At 29.5% G+C, this 18,315-nt stretch overlaps 1 protein-coding gene across 7 annotated transcripts in view; it reads left to right on the top strand.

Annotated features, from left to right (window-relative positions):
- The window catches only part of LOC141461423 (uncharacterized), a 36,500-nt gene that overhangs the window by 11,804 nt on the left and 6,381 nt on the right, over nucleotides 1-18,315 (top strand). For 2 of the 7 annotated variants that reach the window (XM_074142513.1, XM_074142509.1), the window contains exons 14-17: nucleotides 737-10,382; nucleotides 10,740-10,947; nucleotides 11,865-11,960; nucleotides 12,174-12,840. In XM_074142513.1, coding sequence (XP_073998614.1) covers nucleotides 737-769 — 33 coding nt within the window. In that variant the 3' untranslated portion in view covers nucleotides 770-10,382; nucleotides 10,740-10,947; nucleotides 11,865-11,960; nucleotides 12,174-12,840. Of the gene's footprint in view, nucleotides 1-736; nucleotides 10,383-10,739; nucleotides 10,948-11,864; nucleotides 11,961-12,173; nucleotides 12,841-15,647; nucleotides 15,804-18,315 lie in introns of all 7 variants that reach the window. The other 5 variants (XM_074142514.1, XM_074142507.1, XM_074142512.1 and 2 more) reach the window with 4 other exon arrangements.

Here is an 18,315-nt window from a genome sequence, read left to right as displayed (position 1 = left end):
TATCATGTCAACTTTTAGATATCGGGTTTCTCCAAATATACGTTTCGAGGTTCGTTGAGTCAGAAAAAGTAGAATAAAGAAGTGTGTGAATATGTCTGTCGCGTGAAATATCTTAAAATTGCAGGATACTGAAATTATATATTTCGATTTAGTCTTACCTGGAACTCGACTGTTAATCGATATAGTGATAAAAAATCCTGTTTTACTTAATGAATTTGTCACTTTTTTTTATTTTCTCGAAAATGGCAGCTACGATTTCCTTTAAATTTCGAATACTGGTAGTATTAATGTTGGTCTGAGGCACTTCAGGGGAAGACATGATGGATAAGCTTTCTTTTAAAATATTTCAGTAAAATGTACGTTTATGTGTCGTAACATTTATGAAGGTTAAGATTTTTTTCGGAAATGGCTCGTACGGTTTCCTGCCAACCATGAAAAAAACAATTCGTTCATGAAGATCAATATCTGTCATTTAAATCATTTTTGTAGATTTTTTTTATTGTCATTTTATTTATTTATTTATTTTTTGGCATTCTATGGAAGGAACGGAATAAGAGTTCTTTCTAAAGTGTCATTTCCACATTAGTGCAGTTTTTCAATCTAGATGATACATTGATAATTAAATATGCTTCAAAATTGGGAAAGTGAAAAACCGTACAAGTTATAATCTCGAGAATTGTAAATGTAAGTTGTGTTCAAACAGATTATATTTATTTATTTATTTATTTACATTTAGAAAGCTCTAATGGCGCAGTCGGGCAGAGTATAAGAAGATAGGAAAATTTTTGGCCTCTCATAAAAAAAAAAAAAACATGGGTAAAGAACAACCGTCGATGAAAGCATCATTCATCATTGCCTTTCTAGGTTTCCATGAGTTTTTCTTCTTATCCCAGTATGTTTTTCTTTTTTGTTTTTTTTTATGTTGTTGAAAAAAAAAAAGAAAAGAGAAAACAAAATTAATTTTATTCCAACGTGTATGTACATTTAGAACGTCTTATCACATAACCCTTCGTTTTTATTGATCCTTCAGTGCCCTCCCTTTTTTCACATTTTATAATCTAAATCAAAATATTAATAGAAATACGTTTCCCCTCAAAAATTGTTTAATTTTTTTCATTTTTTAACAAAGCTATGAATACAAGTTACTTTCTTTTTTCAGTTTAAAAATCCACTGATATAAATGTAAACTGATAGGTTGTGTGATAATTTTTTCTTACTTCTTTAGATATTAGATTATTTTTATCAAATTAATACGTATAATTACTATACGTATTATTATTTGTTGCTGATTAACAAAATGAAGTAATAGCCATCGGCTAATATATCGAAAATTTTAAAGATTTTTATAAACAGAAACAACATAAACAAAATACCCCCACTTTTAGATTAATTTTTTTAATCAGCAATATTAATTATTAGAATCGATATCGATGTAAATATATATTTTTTATTTTGTTCATTTTTTAAAGTTTAGGGGGATACAGTAAAGTTTATAATTATTTACATCGATATATGTAATTTTAAAGAATATTATAATATTAATAAATTTATATTTAATCGACAAGCCATAAAATTGGTAGCAACCACAAATGTATATTTATACATATTTTGTTTAAATAGTTTAAAATTAAAAAAAAAATAGTGCTTTTCAAAAAGCCATTTACGAATTCATTCTTGAATTTGGTTGTGAGATAATAATAATTAATCAAGATGCACTTATTTTCCATCTGAATTTTTTAAAGATAGCTAAAAAAGAACCCAATATTTTCTAAGTTTTAATTTTTTACAAAGTGGCAAAACCTCACGTTGGTGTATTTATAATAATAATAATAATAATTATTATTATTATTATAATTGAAAACTTATTAATTCCGTTAGCATTCATTATATTTTTTAAATTATTTTTATTTTTAAACGCCTCACATTGAGGTAATAGTAAATTACCATTTTTATTTTATGTATAATTCATACCCAAAAATAGGAAATATTAATAAAACTCTTAAAAGAGAAGGAAAAACCGTAAAAGTTATGATAATTATAACAAACAAAAAAATTGCGGAAAGATATAGTTTTTTAGCTTTTCTTTTTTAGAAAAGTTTAAAATGTATAAACATTTTATTTCACAAAATTATTTTTGTGTTTTTTTGCTTCTTTCACTTTAAATAAACAAGCCTAATTGTCTCTCCAATATAAAAAAAAAAAATTTAAAAAAAATGTAAATATGGAGAGTTCATGCTTTTATTATCATAGTTTATTATTATTATATGTATTTTTAATGAAAGATAAATTTTGAGAAAGTGAAGTGAGATTTATTCCTTCTAAGAATGAAGATTTATTATTATTAAGTGCTCACTACCAAAATGCCCCTTCAGTTTTTTTATTTTCATTTATTCGTTATGATGTAGTTATTAAAGTTTAAATTAAAAGAATTAAATAAAATAGCTGAATAGCATAACAGTAAAATATGTTTCAAAACTGTTTTTTGCTAAATAAAACTAATAATAAAGTGGCGAAAAGAATTTTTTTTGTGTGTGTATTGTTACAATAAGTTAATTTCTTACAAAGTAACATTAGGCTAAAAGAAAAGAAGTTTCATATTTGATTATTTATTGTTTAAGGATTTACAATTGTGGAATATATATAAAACAAAGAAACACCTCCTACATGTTAGAAACTATAAATATTTAACCTGTTAGAAATTTTCAATCTTACAGTTTCAGTAATCTGCCGTAATGTGATGAAGCCCTTCAAACTGAAAAGTATGAAATATCTTATAACTGGATATGTCCTACTCGTAAACACTCCGATCACTGGTTCTATTTATTAAAATTGTTACGTTTTCTTTGCATATCTTCAAACCCCTGTAACAGAGCAATTAAGATAGTATTTATAACTAAAAACCCTCCCTCTTTCATCTTAGAAATATATAAAGCATTAGTTACCCTCGATTTTCGGAGTTGAGCATCCATTTTCAGAGCTGAGTTCAACACTGAATGAATTTCTCGCATAGTAGTAAACTTACGGAAATTAAAACATTTCAAAAAGATACCTTAAATGATTTTTGCAAAAATGTTTAGAACTATTATTAACGTTTTTTTTAGAGGAAGTAGTTCGATGAACATCAGTGTACATGTTTGTTTTACATGTAATTTAATTTTACAGTGCTGGGCTTATAAAAGGATTACATTACGGCAAAGTACATGTTTTTCGGCAAAATGAGACAAATGTTCAATCAAATCTCTTTAAATATAGAGAATAAACTTCATTAAACTCATATTCATATTACTTTATTTTGAATTCTTTTACTTTAACTAATTTCTAACAGCAAATTGCTCTTAAGCTATCTTTCATCGATGCTATCCGACACTTAGTCCTTTTAAGCAAATCGATCATAAAAATATTATTAAAAGTAATTGGTTTTGTTTGGATCAGTATTTTCATTGTATCAAATTCTTGTTTAATTATAAATTACGTCAAGATTCAGATCAAAGCAAATAAGGATTTTACAGACGTTTTATTTTTTCATATTTAACTAGTTAATATACCTCATTCGAAAAAAAGCAAATCTGGGGACGAATGAGTAATTTTGGGTTGTTAAAGATGTTTGTACATAAGAAGTAAGCTTGAAAGTTTATTTTATTATTTATTCTTCACAGGTGTTTCTTTTAAAATAATAATATGTATTTGTTACTTTTTCCTAACAACATAATTACTAAAAAAAAATGTTGTCTTTATTAATTTTTTGCGTCACTTTTAGAGCCCTAAAAATAAAGTGGAAACTCCACCTTAAATAGGCTTCTAATTTTTAGTGATCACTTGTTAACAAAGTTAAAAATAAATCAGTACCTTTTTATTCATATATTTATTTATTATAAATATTATTCAAAAGGGACAAATTTTATTTTCCTATTTTGTTAAAAACGAATTGTTTCAATTTTTATTTATTTATTTTTGTTTTAAGTTGTCCATTCAGTGCTTAATAAAATTAAAAATAATGTAAGATACCAAACTGGGAGTTGAGGTACAAGTCATTAAAATGAATACCGTGCCGAGTATTTTAATGCAAGAAATTATAGAGCACATTTGAATAACTCCCATTAAGAAGTCGCATCTTATGGTATCGTCTGTTTCATTTTTGACTTTGTAAAATTTTTTAAGATTTCTTTTCAAAATTTGTGCGACGTAAATTGTATAAATGAGTACTTTGTGGAAGTGTGTGAATAGTTGTGTGTTACATAAGTTTGTCTTCAGTGAGTTGTATGTAGTCACTTTTTTGATTATATTGAATTTTTTTTTGCGTGGATGAATGAGAGAGATAAGGAATATTTTTTAAATTCAGATTTATTTGAATAATTCTCTAATGTCTTTCTTTTTTTTTTTCTTTTTTTTTTAACTTTGCCTAGAACCAATTAATATATTTAAAAAATAATAATAAATAAAATTAGAATGGCCCTGATTAACGCGAGGTTTATTTTTTGAAAATTGATTTTTAGAAATTCAATACAGAGACCATTTCAACTTGAGTTATGCGCTTCTAATCGCCTGAATTTCATTTTCCATTTTTTTTTTTTTTTTTTACACTTATAATCACTTAATTTTAGAACTACAATTGCATATCTTTCAACTATAAAACTAAAAGATTATAATTAAATTTTACTCAATATACCTTACGGCCGGTCTCAAGTATAAACTTCGACCGCATCTGACTTAGTGTTGCCTTCACTGAAATCAAAGAAACGCACTTCCTCGTACTGAATATCCTACAAAAAAATTCGTGTGATTTCTGCATAAAATATATATATTTTTTTTTGTCACTTCAACGTTCTAAAAAACTGAAAAAAGTAAAACAATGAAAAATACAGAATTTTCTAAGGAATGTGTTATAATGAAACAGCGTTAAACAGAGCAGGGTCTAGCTGAATTTCTTGTTCTTAATTTAATAAAAAAACATTAAACGGCAAAGTGTCTATTATCGTATTTTATTGATTAATTGTGTTATCTCCTTATATTAAAATGTAAAAAATTGTATTTCAATTTTTGAACTTAAAAATGTGTAAAATGTTTTTAAGTGGTTTATTTGTACAGGCTCGTTATTAAAACTACTAAGTATGTCAATTTTCTATTTTCCCTTATTACTGTTTTTGTATAAATTTAAATTTGTTCTATTAATTGAAGATATTAATTAATTGCTAAATTTTCTAATTTCGAGCCTTTACTTTTACCAAAAAACAAAACAAAAAAAAAATTAAAAAACTAAAATTAAAAATAGCAAAAAAAAATATATTCTTGAATTTAATAAACTATATTCTAGATTGAGAAATTATGCTATTGCAATATAATCTTTGTGCTCAAAATAAAAGTTTAAACAATCAAAAAAATTAAATATAATAAAAAATTTATATTAAAAAAAAAAACATATGTATTTAAGATGAACGAAAACAGATAAAGATAAATTTCAAGTGAATATATTATTTTATGAATACATTAAAAAATATATACTAGAATTATTTTATATAGTTTATGTGTGTTGTGATGTGATGTCTTTAAATATTTAGTTGAAATTTGCTTTTCTTATGTTAACTTCAACTGTGACTTCTATTATTTCAATCTTGAGTGAACACTTATTTCTTTTTAAGAAATTTTATTTATTTATTTTTTTAATTTGCCTCTCTCACTATCTCTACTGAGAATATTGTTATTCGAGGTTTAATCTTACGATCTTATTGTAACAATTACTGTTATAAACCAATTCCCAACCTTTTTCGACCTATTGGTTACCTTGAAGAATTTATTTTTTCTGTCATTCATTAAAATTGATGAGAATTCATCTTTTGTTGCCCAGCTTGTGTCTGTCTTCAGTTTCAGTTGCTCAGGTGGCGTGGTCACATTACACAAACCTGTTGCAAAACAATATTATACTTATAATATTGTGAGTTATGCAGCTATATATGATAGTGGCAACGTAACTGTTTCAATCTGCGATAGGGTTGGCAAATTTCAATTCGATTACCCTGCTCAAATAATATAACTACATTTTTAGCGTTCAATTAAGAACAGTACTTGGCGCATCCAAATGACATGATAATAGCGATCCCAGAAACGCGTGGAGTATACTTAATTTTTATTCGAGCTTTTCGTGATTTCTGTTATCTCTTATAACGGATCTTTATATTCTGCCACTGCCCAGATTATCCTGCTGTCAACCTACAAAAATATGGATTCATCATCGTTCTCACCAATGGGGAATATAATTCCATTAATTTTCTTTATACTTGTTAAAGTGAGTGAGGTAATACGTTTGGAACTACTCTCATGACGTATTATGTAGGATTTCTTTTTTCTGGTCATAAAATGAAGAAATCATTGCAAAATTAACATTTTGCAGAATGTATGGTTTTTGTTAATGATTGCTTATTGCCGTTTCGTGCTCGCGTAGCGGTAGTCCTTTGGTTCATAATACTCTTACCCCTCAGTTAACACCAGCACCAATTAACACTCCACGCTCTTTGCAAACATAACCTCCTCTAATATTCCGGTGTAGAATATTCATAAGTGCCCCTACCTTAATCTGTCTTAATGAAATCGTTGTTCTCGATGCAAATTATTGTACTTTCTGATTAATCAGTTTCTATGTTGTGCCACCTTCGAATTGGGAAACATGCTTTCTTTGGTGTTTCGAGGGGCTAATAAGATGTTTTGGTTCTCTACTTCGTGAGTTAAGAGTAGTGAGAGACGCCCATGTTCGTTCTAATTGCATGCGTAGAGTAACTACATTTTAGTATCCTGGTGTATTTATTCTTTCATTTATCATTTCATTAATACACATTTTACTCAAGAAAAAAAAATTAAAAAATATTTAAAAATTCCAAAAAAAATGAAAATAAATTAGTTAAAAAAGAAATTATTTCTATTGTAGTGGAGTTATAAATTAATTTGTGATTCTCCTTAAAATAAATGAAAAACTAATGTAGTTAATATCAGATCATTTGTAAACGATAACGAAGCAATAAACTTTATGTAAATTTATTATAAGGAGAATCTCGAGTATCTTCTTTTTTTTGTGGCTACGGTGGAGCCTAAATTTCAAATTCAAAAACATTTTAGTTGTACATCCTCATAAAAAAACTACATATATATTTTTATGTTACACGTTTATAGTTTGGTCCTAACATTAACCGTTTCAGACCCAAGAATTTTTTTTTTTTTTTTGTACACAACTTCGCTAAGTAAATTTTCTCTTCAGGATTTTGTAGTAATGATGATTTTATTATTTTTTTAAATGTTTGAAATTGTACTGTAGTATTTATTGTCTTTTATTTTATTTTTTAAAAAAAGGCGCGACCGACGTCTAAGGTCATTGGCGCCCGTTATCTTCTCTGACCACTGCCGGCCTCCGGACAGTGTTCTCTTGCCACAGACAATAGTGTCCATCACCGGACCTTATTATTATTATTATTGTTATTATTAAATTATTTATTATAATGGCTGAAAACCTGGTATAAAAGAACTAACCAGAAAATTAATTATAACTATTATTATTTTGTAAATTTAGAAATGTACTTTTGAGTGTGCGTGTTGAGTCTTCTTTTATCATGATGCGGAAACCTCTAGTAGTGTTTGTGGGGTTTTAAGAAGACGCTTCTAGAAAAAGCGGAAGTTTATGTCAGCGTTGATCAGAATTAGTGTTGGCGTGTTTTAAAGATCTACCAGTAAATGTTAAATATAAATTTTTTTAGACCGGATTATAGCGATTTTTAGTTGATAAGTTTATTAGTTTTGTTTCGTCAGTAGTTATGGAATGAAGCAGGTTAATAATAAATAGCTTTACCAAATGCAAAACCAATATATCCTACTTTGGCAAACGGGTGTATCATTAACTAATTTTATTCGGGACATTGGTATTTAAACCCTGCAGGACTTTTTGACCGACACAAATAGAATTCCATTTAAATATGATTTTTCACTTAATGCAGAAAAATGCGCATCCTTCTGTAGTTTCATAATTCATAGCATCTTAGTAATCGATCATCACCAGAAAAAAGGATGCTTAATTTCAGAAAAAAAACTTTTTTCAGGAAAGGTTGTCTATGGCCATCAGTCCATTGTCCTGCTTTAGTTAATACGTGTTCAAAATTTCTAAGCTTCCGCTATTAAAGTGTTCCAAGGAAACAATGCCTACAAATCGCTTGTGTTAAAAATCGAAAGTGTATTAGCTAGCGCCTTGTGCTTGGTTTACCCTAACTACTAGGTTCATTTTCTTTTGTCTATCAGGTTAGATCGTTAAAACACGCGTTTCTTCAAGATCACCTTTGTGATTAGATAAAATTTCAAAGGTTTAAGTGAACTAATAATTTTTCTCCAATCATATGTAGTTGATTATATTTATCCGATTGGAGTAATAAAACAAAAATTAAATAATTTTTAATGAATAAAAGGAAGGAATAAAGCGAAAGAACTTCTAAAAGTAATTTATTTAAAATTGAAAATTTTTCTCTGATCCCATTTAAATTTTTATTCCACCATATTGCTAAAAATTAGCTAAAAAATCTTTTAAAAAGCCTTTTCACCACTATCTTTTTATTTTTATTTATTTATTTATTTTTTTTTAAATGTATGACTTTTTTTTGTTAATGTAATGAATGAGTAGCGATGTATAATTTGAAATTTTGGGATCAGAAAAGATTATTTGTGGCGTTAGTTGAGTAGCTGGACTACCATTTGTTTAAAAAAAAATAATAATAAAGGTAGTGGTGTATTTTTGTTTGCCTATTTGTTTTGTTTGTTTTTTCATTGTTAAAAAACTATTCTTCCTTTTTAAACAAGAAACGGAAGTTCAAAAAATAAAATAAATTTATAAAAATTATTTTGATATTTAAATAGCTTAGTTTAGTTTCACTTTTTTTTTTAGTTTTTTAATTTGTAACAAAATAATTTTTTTTTTTTTTGTAGTTGACTAACAAAAAATAGTTTCGGTTGTGAAAATATCATAAAAAAAAGTACTGTAGGTGTTTTATTTTTTTAAAATGAATAAAATATAAATAAAACTGATATAATATTTTTTCCTCGAAGATTCATATAATGGTACCGTTAATTGTGCCTTCTTTTTAGAGTATTTTTCTTCTGAAATTTTAGTTTTCATAGTTTAAAAAATAAATTGATTAAATATCACATTAGTGTATTTAAAAAAATTAAAAAAAAAGGAAGTAAAAAATTATTTTTTCATTATATTGTTTTAAAAACGAAGAAAAAGAAAAATGTTAATTTAGGCTGAAACGCCTAACATTCATTAAATTGTAATTTCAGTGTATACAATTTTTTTTTTTTTTTAAAGAAAATGAAAATGTAATTGTGACAAATAAATATGCATGATCACAGATTATAACCAGTGTAATTTACATTCTCCCCCTGATGTCTACTTTAACGTCTGAAATCGAGTTAGATCAACTAAAATATTTAACTTATGTTTGCACTTTAACTTGGCTCACCTTACGTCCCGTTTTGATCGGGACATTCACTTTGTGAAGATACTATTTCGGCCATACAAAATACAATATAATGCAAACAAACCAAATACCAAAAGTTTATATTTAAAATTATCCGGCGGATTTGTTCATTCCTTATGAACCATAGTGCTCCTCCCGAGGCGATAGGGAGACTTGATTTTGGAAATGTTACAGCTTATTCATTGCAGACTTACTAGCGCCCAAGCATGTTTTTTTTTTTTTTTTTTTTTGGCACTTCAGCCCTTGAAGGGCCTTGACCTCCTTAGTAATTTGCCACCAGCTCTCTCTATCTGTGGCCTTTCTTCTCCAATTCCTCACACCAAGCCTTCTGAGGTCCTCCTCCACATCCTCCAACCATCTCTTTCTAGGTCTTCCCACTTTCCTCCTTCCTTCTGGCCAATTCCGGAAAAGCTTTTTCAGTGCTCGATCCTCGTCCATTCTTTCCAAATGTCCCAGCCATGCCAATCTATGTTATGGAAGGCTAAATAAAAATCAGTCGGGGAATACCGACAGAAAGTGATCCCAATCGATGAAACAAACAGAAGTCGTCTATTCAAAGTAAATTCTAGGAATTCACAGATAATTCCTGGTATTTACTTAGTTCTGGAACCCATGGCTGCCGAGACAGGTTAAGTAAAATAAAGCCGAATGTGTACGGAAACAGCCGAATCATGGAGCTCTGCATTAGAATTTTTTAAATGCAAACCTTCCGGATGGTTATCCATTTTAATAGTTGAACAAGTCTGTTCACATGTTAATAAATGTTTTACATACATAATGTAAAATAAACAAATTTAAAATAATTTTTCCCATTCAGGAAAGTAATTTGCTCAACGGTTAGCAATAAATAAGATGCAATAAAATTATTTGCAAGAGGTGGTATGTGAAAAAATTTGTTTTAATATGATTTTGGCGCTATTGGACCCGTAGGGACCTACTGACTGTAGAGTCAATGCATAAAAATTGAACAAAGTAAAGATTATACTTATGAAAAGTAGAAATATTCGTAATTAGATTTAAATTTAGTTGTTATTTTGGTACGGCTTTCAATGTACTACTGTTTTCTGTGTAGCAGTGAACTTAGCTTTTTGTTGTCTAACCGAAAGCACTGCTCAAGAAACTTTTTACTGTGAAGAGTCCCATGGTCCAAGAGCAGAAAGTTTTTAAGATGCAGCTGTTTTGAACGTCAGTATATCATGAAGTACAAATTAAAAAACTAAAGCTTATTCATTGCAGTCTTACTGGCGCCCAGGCATGTGGAACATACGCTATATTTCTTAATTTTGAGAAGTTGAGACTAGAGCAATGAGATTTTGGAGGTCAAATTGAAGAGAGAACTGCAGAAGTGTTTAGGTAGATCAGTCTTAGTTTCAGTGGAATGTGTTTAAACGATTATATCTTTTTTGTTGAAAATTTCTCGTATGTGGATACAATTATTAAACAGGTTAGCAATACAGTTTTTAGTTTTTCTTTTTTAAGTGATATGTTGCTATCCTTCAAGATATACGGCTTCGAGTGTTCCGTCTGAGGCTAATTAGTAATTATACATTTTCGAAGACAATAATTCTGTTTATGACTTTTTCATCAAACGAAACTATTATGTAGCATTTTACCAGACATCCAAATATTAAGTCAGAAGGGATGTGTAGGTACGTGGCGTATTGCAGGAAGCAATTTACGATTATTTTGTTGGATCGTTAAAAAATAATGGAACCGTATAATTTCACATTGACTGTTTTTAGAATTTTTGGAAAATCTTTAATATGTTTTCTATATAAGCTTCCTCTGCTAAACGATTTTTTCCAAACAAAACTAACCAAACTCTCCTTCTATTGAACCCGTACTGCTGGGTTCAAATCTACCAGATCCGTGTTCTCCTGCGCAACCTAAGTGGAATGCGCTATATGATAAGTCCTTTAATTCATTTTTTTTTTTTTGTATACCTAGCTAAAACTTTTCAGCTAATTTAATGTATATTAAATTAATAGGGAAATATTTTTGCGCTCAAATGCAGTTATTTTTCGTTTTGGTAATCTATTCTGTTTTGTTTGATAAAAGTTCATAGTCATGTTTTTCACTGTCACCCAATATCACCAATTTCATTAAACAACTTTGATGTGTATCTAAACATCGATTTTTTTTTTTAAATTTTGATTCAAATTAAAAAAAAAGAAAATTTTCATTTGTAACATGATTTTAAGTTCAAAAATAATCCAATAGAGAGAAGCAACTATGTTGCTTGTCACTTTGTTGTTCCAATCTTCGGTTCTGATCTTTCTAATGTAAGTAAGAACAAGAAATTTAGGATAATTTAACTGAAGTTAAATATTGATGTGATACTAATTGAATTTTAATTTCTAGGAAATTAAATATATCAACAATGATGAGTCAACATTAATTAGAAGTCAAAGGTGTCATTCCTTTTCTTTTCTATTAGTTTCAACTATTAATATGAAGGTGAGCGTAAAAAAAAAAACACCAATTTATTGTGTTTTGAAATTAATATTTTGTAAGTGACAAAAAAAGGAGGTATTTATTAGTTACAATAATTAAAATATTTTATAAAATTTTATATTCACTTAGAAGGCGTTTCAAAATAGAGTTGTAGGCTTAAGGTATGGAACATCTAATTTAAAATAAAACCCTTTGAGAATGACTAAAAAATTTCAGATAAATAACAAAAACTTGTTCTGTAAAATTGTTCTCCCGACTGACGGAACCGTGAACTAAAACAGCATTTTGAGGATTCTCGCCGAGAACACCGCTTAATTTGCACGATTATAACACCTAAGTAGAGTTAGAGAAAAGATGTGCTTATAATAATAAGAGCGAAAGAATAAATAATGTATATAGATAAAATATGTTGTGTAAGCTAATAATCCATTTGTTTTGTTTTGTTTTTGTTTAAAAGTAAGGAACCGCCAGACTTAAGCACTTACTCTTGGGGGGAATCATGGGTATCTCTGCCCGTGCCCAGTTCGTTTTCCCCACTGCTGTTCAGTTCTTAAGATGACCCTCCCTATCCTTCTCTCTTCTGCAGCATCCCTCCCTACCCTAGCCGATCTATCTTTCATCATACACACAGTCTCTCAACCGTACTCTCTTTGTTAGTTATGCATACTCTTTCTTTTTCTAAATTGTACACTGGCTTCAGTTCATTCTTAGCAATCGGTTCGTTAACTTGTTTATAAATACGTTTCTGTGATAATTATTGTTTATTATTTTGACTCGTTATCTGAATACCAACTTCACTTATCCCAATTAGCCAAATCTCTTATCAAGCCGGTTTATTTTTTTTTTGTTTGATTCTCTTTACATTTCGTTGAAGCAAGTTTCTGTGAGTATAATATTTTTTCCAGTTAAATTATATTTGCTGTTTAAATTTATTTATTTAAAAAAAAAAATGCTGATAAAATTGGTGGCAGGGATGTTGAATGTAGGTAAAGCTTGACAACTTAAGTTACTTTTCTTATTCTTTTAGTTGTAACTTTTTTATTCAAAAGATAATGAAACCTATTTGTGTTTAAGTACTTTTTAAAAAAGTATACATACCCGATATTTCTGAACATTTCTGTACACTTATTTTATTGCTATTATTGTTTTTTTTTTTTTTTTGTGTGTATGAAGAGAAAATGATGTGAAATTACAGACAAAGTTTTTATCAAATTTCTTTCTTTTTTTTCCTTCTCGTTTGACCATGATTTTATAAATTTTAAAATTATTGAAAATTTTCTTACCTAACTTAATAAATTATCCGTTACCAAAGCGGTATTTCAAATCTCAAGTTCAAATTTCAACGGTCCATTGACTGAAACTGGTTTATTTGTTTATTTTTCTTTATTCTGAACAATTATGTCACATTATTATGTGATTAGAAGATTTAATGTTGTAAATTAATGGAGAAGTTTCTTGATTCATGATCGTTTTAAAACATTTATCTATTTTTAATGAACTTTGCTTTCTTATAATATAATACGAAAAACCGCAAAATGCAGAAACCTGATATCTCATTTAGCAACTCGAATATTGAAGTTTCAATCGTAATATTTATCATTCATCATTCATTCATTCATATCATTCTTGTTCTTATTATCCTTAAGTGTGATTCTTGATGAATGATTTTAATTCATTTTTTGGGGAGATTTTCTTCCTAGGTGGTTTCTAAAATTTTCTTGTAACTAATTTTCTTGTATCCCAGTCTCAGTACAAGTTTTATCAAATGTATTAATTTGATTAATCAATATGTAGAAGTAGAAAAGGGATGAGGAAGGAATTCGTTCTTGATTCCATTCGGCATTTCTATAATATTGTATGAAAACATAAATTTTACCTTTATCCCAATCTACTGGCTCCTCGATCCCTGCTACCAGGGCTAGAAGGGGTTGTAGATTTTAAAGATCTCATTGCACTGTCACTTCGGGAAGTATATGATTACATATCTAGTATAAAGGAGGATTTGCCCTATATTATAAAGAAAATTTAGGAATTTTATCTTTTATAGAAAAAGAGAAAAAAATTGTCAAAGTTGGGTGTTTTTCAACGTTACGCTTTTTCGTGCATTTTTTGATGATCAACCCTTATACAACTGTCCTACCGGACAGTTTTAATTCCTTAACTCGACTTTGACGTTGACAATATCTTATGTCATTCAGTGTTTACTGTGACAAATATGAATATCAAGCATACAATTTCTTAGCATATAAAGTGACTTTCCTGGGATCTATAAATGATTTTTTATTCTCAATTGGATCTAGTAGTTATATCTTATGAAATGTTTTTTTGAATATGTTATTCAATTAATTCAATAATTACATATTTAAGTGAAATGAGGAACGTACACACTTACGTTTTTTGTTGTTATACTTCCAAACAAAAGAACTCAACCAGAGCTTAAAGCCGGAAGTATTGTTAGTGACCAGCCAGCTAACTGGAAATAGAGAATTATGTAAATAATCTAGAAATAGCTGTACATTTCTTGCTTTCCGTGTGTTGAAATTCTCTTTTTATTAGGTTGAATATATATATTTCGTTATAATGAGTTTTCTGAAAAGTTGGTATGCCAACTTCTCTCTTTAAGTACCGATTTATTCCAGTAAATCCATATAACATTGAAGTCAAGTAGCATTTAGTAAAACAATAAAGTTATAGACAATTTTTATGCGCTCTTGAGGATATCCTACCTTTGAACATTTATATTCAGATTTTAAGATTCATTAAAGTACATAAAAATATTCTTTACTATATTCCTAGTGCTAAAAATCTGGTGTGATAAAATCACATAACTTACTCTTACTGCAATTCTCATGTTTGTAATTTCTTATTTTCTGCTTACTCGAAGACCAATAACACTAACTAGCTGGTAATGTCGTTCATCACAGACACATACTTTATAGGTAGCTCTTATCTTGGCAATCTCAATCAATTTTCATGTAAAAGTTTTTATGGAACAGGCCTTTTGTGTTGTGTTTAGAGTTGTGCTTTACATCGATCGTAAACCTATATTACGTTACAAAGTTTTAAGACAGCCCTAGACTGAAACATTTCTTACAGTAAATCCATAGCTCCGGAAAAGCGATTTTCTTCAACTTTAAACAGCTATCTCTCACACAATCATACATAGTAGCACATAGACTTTTCCTATCTACTGTGCCCCTCTTTTTACGACGTCAGTAGCCACTTTCCCCACAGCCCGCAGGTCTTGTAACAATTCAGCCAGGTTATATGGGGGATATTCTTGGAAAAGCGGTGGGAGCCTACGGTTAGAAATAGCTACTCCTGGTATTTAGTAATAACCACTTCCTGGTTCCTAAACATCTTTACTCCAAACGCCCACAGGATTTATTTGTAATCAGCTACCCAAGCTATTGCCTTATTCTCCATTTAAAAATAACCACTCCTTGACACAGACCTCTGTTAATTCTTGTACTTCTTTTATCTGTAACACTTATTTCTAGCAAAAATGCAATTTCAAAGAATCTTTGAAGCATCAAAGAAAGAAACGCTGTCCTTTTATTTTAGTGAGAAACTAAAGGAACTAATAGGTTTTTCTTTAATGTACTATATGTACTTACATTCTTCCTGTAATTTAGTAGTAATAAAATTTGTTTTATATGTAAATAATTTGACAAATTAATTACATTCCAGACATTGATTCACTCGTTAAGCAAACCTTAAACACCATTCACCATCTTTGTTGGACGATATAGAGGAATGACGCTAGGAATGTGGTTTGATGTTTCAAACGAACGCAATGCCTAACACACACAAAAAAATAAAACTAAAATAAACCCTGAGTGGATTGTAAGTATTTCATTCATGAATAGACCTGCTTCGCGGCTACGGTTACACTTCTGCCTACCACACATCTATAACATTCTTCTAATTTATGGAATTCTTTCATTATTTTCGTTTTTTTTTTTCCCAAATTTCCACTCTACCTTAGTTTAGTATTATTCTATTGCTTATTAAATTTTATGAAGAGAATTTTAAAGTTTATGCAATCTGCGTACCACCCAATTGGGAAAGGAATTACAACCATTGTAGAGCTTAATAATCGTTTCCTATCAATTTGGAGATTTTTACACCTTTTTGTTTTTGATATATTTTGTTTGAAGCCAGATCTTTTTTTATCAAATTCAGGTCAGGTGCCCTATATACCTGATTTCCAATGAAAACTCAGTTTTCAAAAATATGACACGAATGCTACACTTTTTCTTATTTAAGTAAGAAAAAGTAAAATAACTATTTTTAAAGTAATCTGAAAACAATATTTCCGTTCAAAATCTATTTTTATTTCGAAAACAATGCTTGCTCACTTGAGTGACCTCCGATGTTGTTCCCGGAGTTATCTCGATAATAAAAGGCAGAAATTGAACGAAAGTAAGAAGAAAAACGAACAATTTAGAAACACCAATCTGTCGAAATAATCATCAGTTTTGTAAAGACTTTTCAGTGGGCGGAATGTAGAATGATGACAAGAGCGCAGTGTCATGTGCCTTGCATTGTACTAGAGAATACATAATACATAAGGCGCACCTGAGAGGTCCTCACTGTTCATTAGTGTCACTTTCTTCCAGCACCTCGAACACTTTCTTTTTTTTTTTTTTAAACTTCGTTATCGGACTCTAAACGTAAATAACATCATTGACATCAAAGTGGGATGTTTTTTATAAAAAGGAAAATTATTCTATTTTTTCTGTCTTCAAAAATCTCTCCAGTGAATGATGGAACTAAAATGAACTCATTTTTTATTTATAAATAATTTTTTTTACATATACGTATGATAGCTTTTTTTTTTTCAAATGACGATACATTTCATTGTTAAACTATAGAAATCGTTAAAAATAAAAATTAGAGAAAACATGGTATTGCTTTCAGTACAATTTCAAAAAATCTGATATCTACGCATTAAAATCATTCTTGCGGTTATCTTATTTTCATCATAATCAATACAATCGCCTATTTTCTCAGGCGGGGCTTAACGTCCAACTACCAATTAGGTGTCGTGGACGGAGGCGACTAGCAAACATACTTTACTGTAAATTTCTTTTATTAACCATTAAATAAAATCCAAGGCCTAAGACCGGGAATCGAACCCAGTTCACAATACATATTAGCTTCGCAGGTCTCGCCTCTAACCGCTCGGCTACCGTGGCATCTTATTTTCATCATAATTAGAATAATTTTTTTCCCTCCTCTTGTTCCGGCACTTGTCTAGCATCACACTGGACAAATCTGGCCAAAATATCAAGTGACGAATTAGCCGAAAGGGCTTTCGAGGTCAATTCTTGTGTTAGTGTGGGGCTGCTTGGAAATCCTGATGATACAAATGAAGGTTAAAAAACTTGATTTATTTTGACTGAGTTTGCTGGAATTTAGGGTATTCATGGGCGACAAATCACCTAGCCTCAAGAAACATGGTCTTTTTGCCTCACAAGTTTGGCTGTCAAGGCATGAACGCAAAATAGGTTTGCAATAAATCGCCCCATTTTACTAGGAAATCATTTCAACTAGACAGAGCGATTATTCGCTAAATCGTAGTCCTTCTCTCTGGCATTCCATTGCTTCCTTGTGCCTTTACAAGCTTTACAGAGATACTCCTCCCCAGTTGTTAAGGCTGTTTAAATAATCAGAACTGGAGGAATTGTTCTAATGTTGCTAAAATTCCTCCAGACGGTAGCGTAGACCTAGTGATCTAATCTACTCTAGTAAAATAGGCTACATTTTTTAAAATGGAACAATGAGGGAGATGCTTACCTAACATTTCTTCTTCATTCTGTCATCGGTCTGTAATCACCCCAAACTACCGAGAGCTTGTACTTACATCCCTGACAAACTAGGAATTTCTAGGTTACTTGCAACTTTTCCCTATTTTTTCCTGCATGTTGAAAGATATTTCTATTTATTTTTTGACGAACCTTAATACCTTTAGTTCGGAATAAGAGAGGGTACTAATTTTAGGAAGCCTATTTTTGGCAGAAAGAAATCCACTTTGTGGCCCTCCAAACCAAGGTATGTTTCTATTAAGTATCTAGTATCAAGCTCCATTATATTGCTAGAAATAAAAGTACCTGTGATTTATTTTAAACATTTATCTGGAAAAGTAATTTTCTAAAATTTTTAAGAAATCCGAACGATCGGTTAAAGTTTCTAGGGGAAGAAAGATTTAAGAGCCCCTTGTTACCTTCAAATCCAATCACTATTCGGCTAGAGTTTCCACTACCTATATTTACGAGATGTACTTTTCGATTAGTTGTAAACTGTAACTTTGTGTAGGAAATTGAAAATTATGCTTGTAATAGTTTATAAAAAT

The sequence above is a fragment of the Rhodnius prolixus genome, unplaced genomic scaffold (genome assembly GCF_049639745.1).
Source record: "Rhodnius prolixus isolate KJV_2025 unplaced genomic scaffold, Rpr scaffold_6, whole genome shotgun sequence".
NCBI classification, from domain to species: Eukaryota; Metazoa; Arthropoda; class Insecta; order Hemiptera; family Reduviidae; genus Rhodnius; species Rhodnius prolixus.
This window is presented reverse-complemented; position numbering and strand designations above follow the sequence as displayed.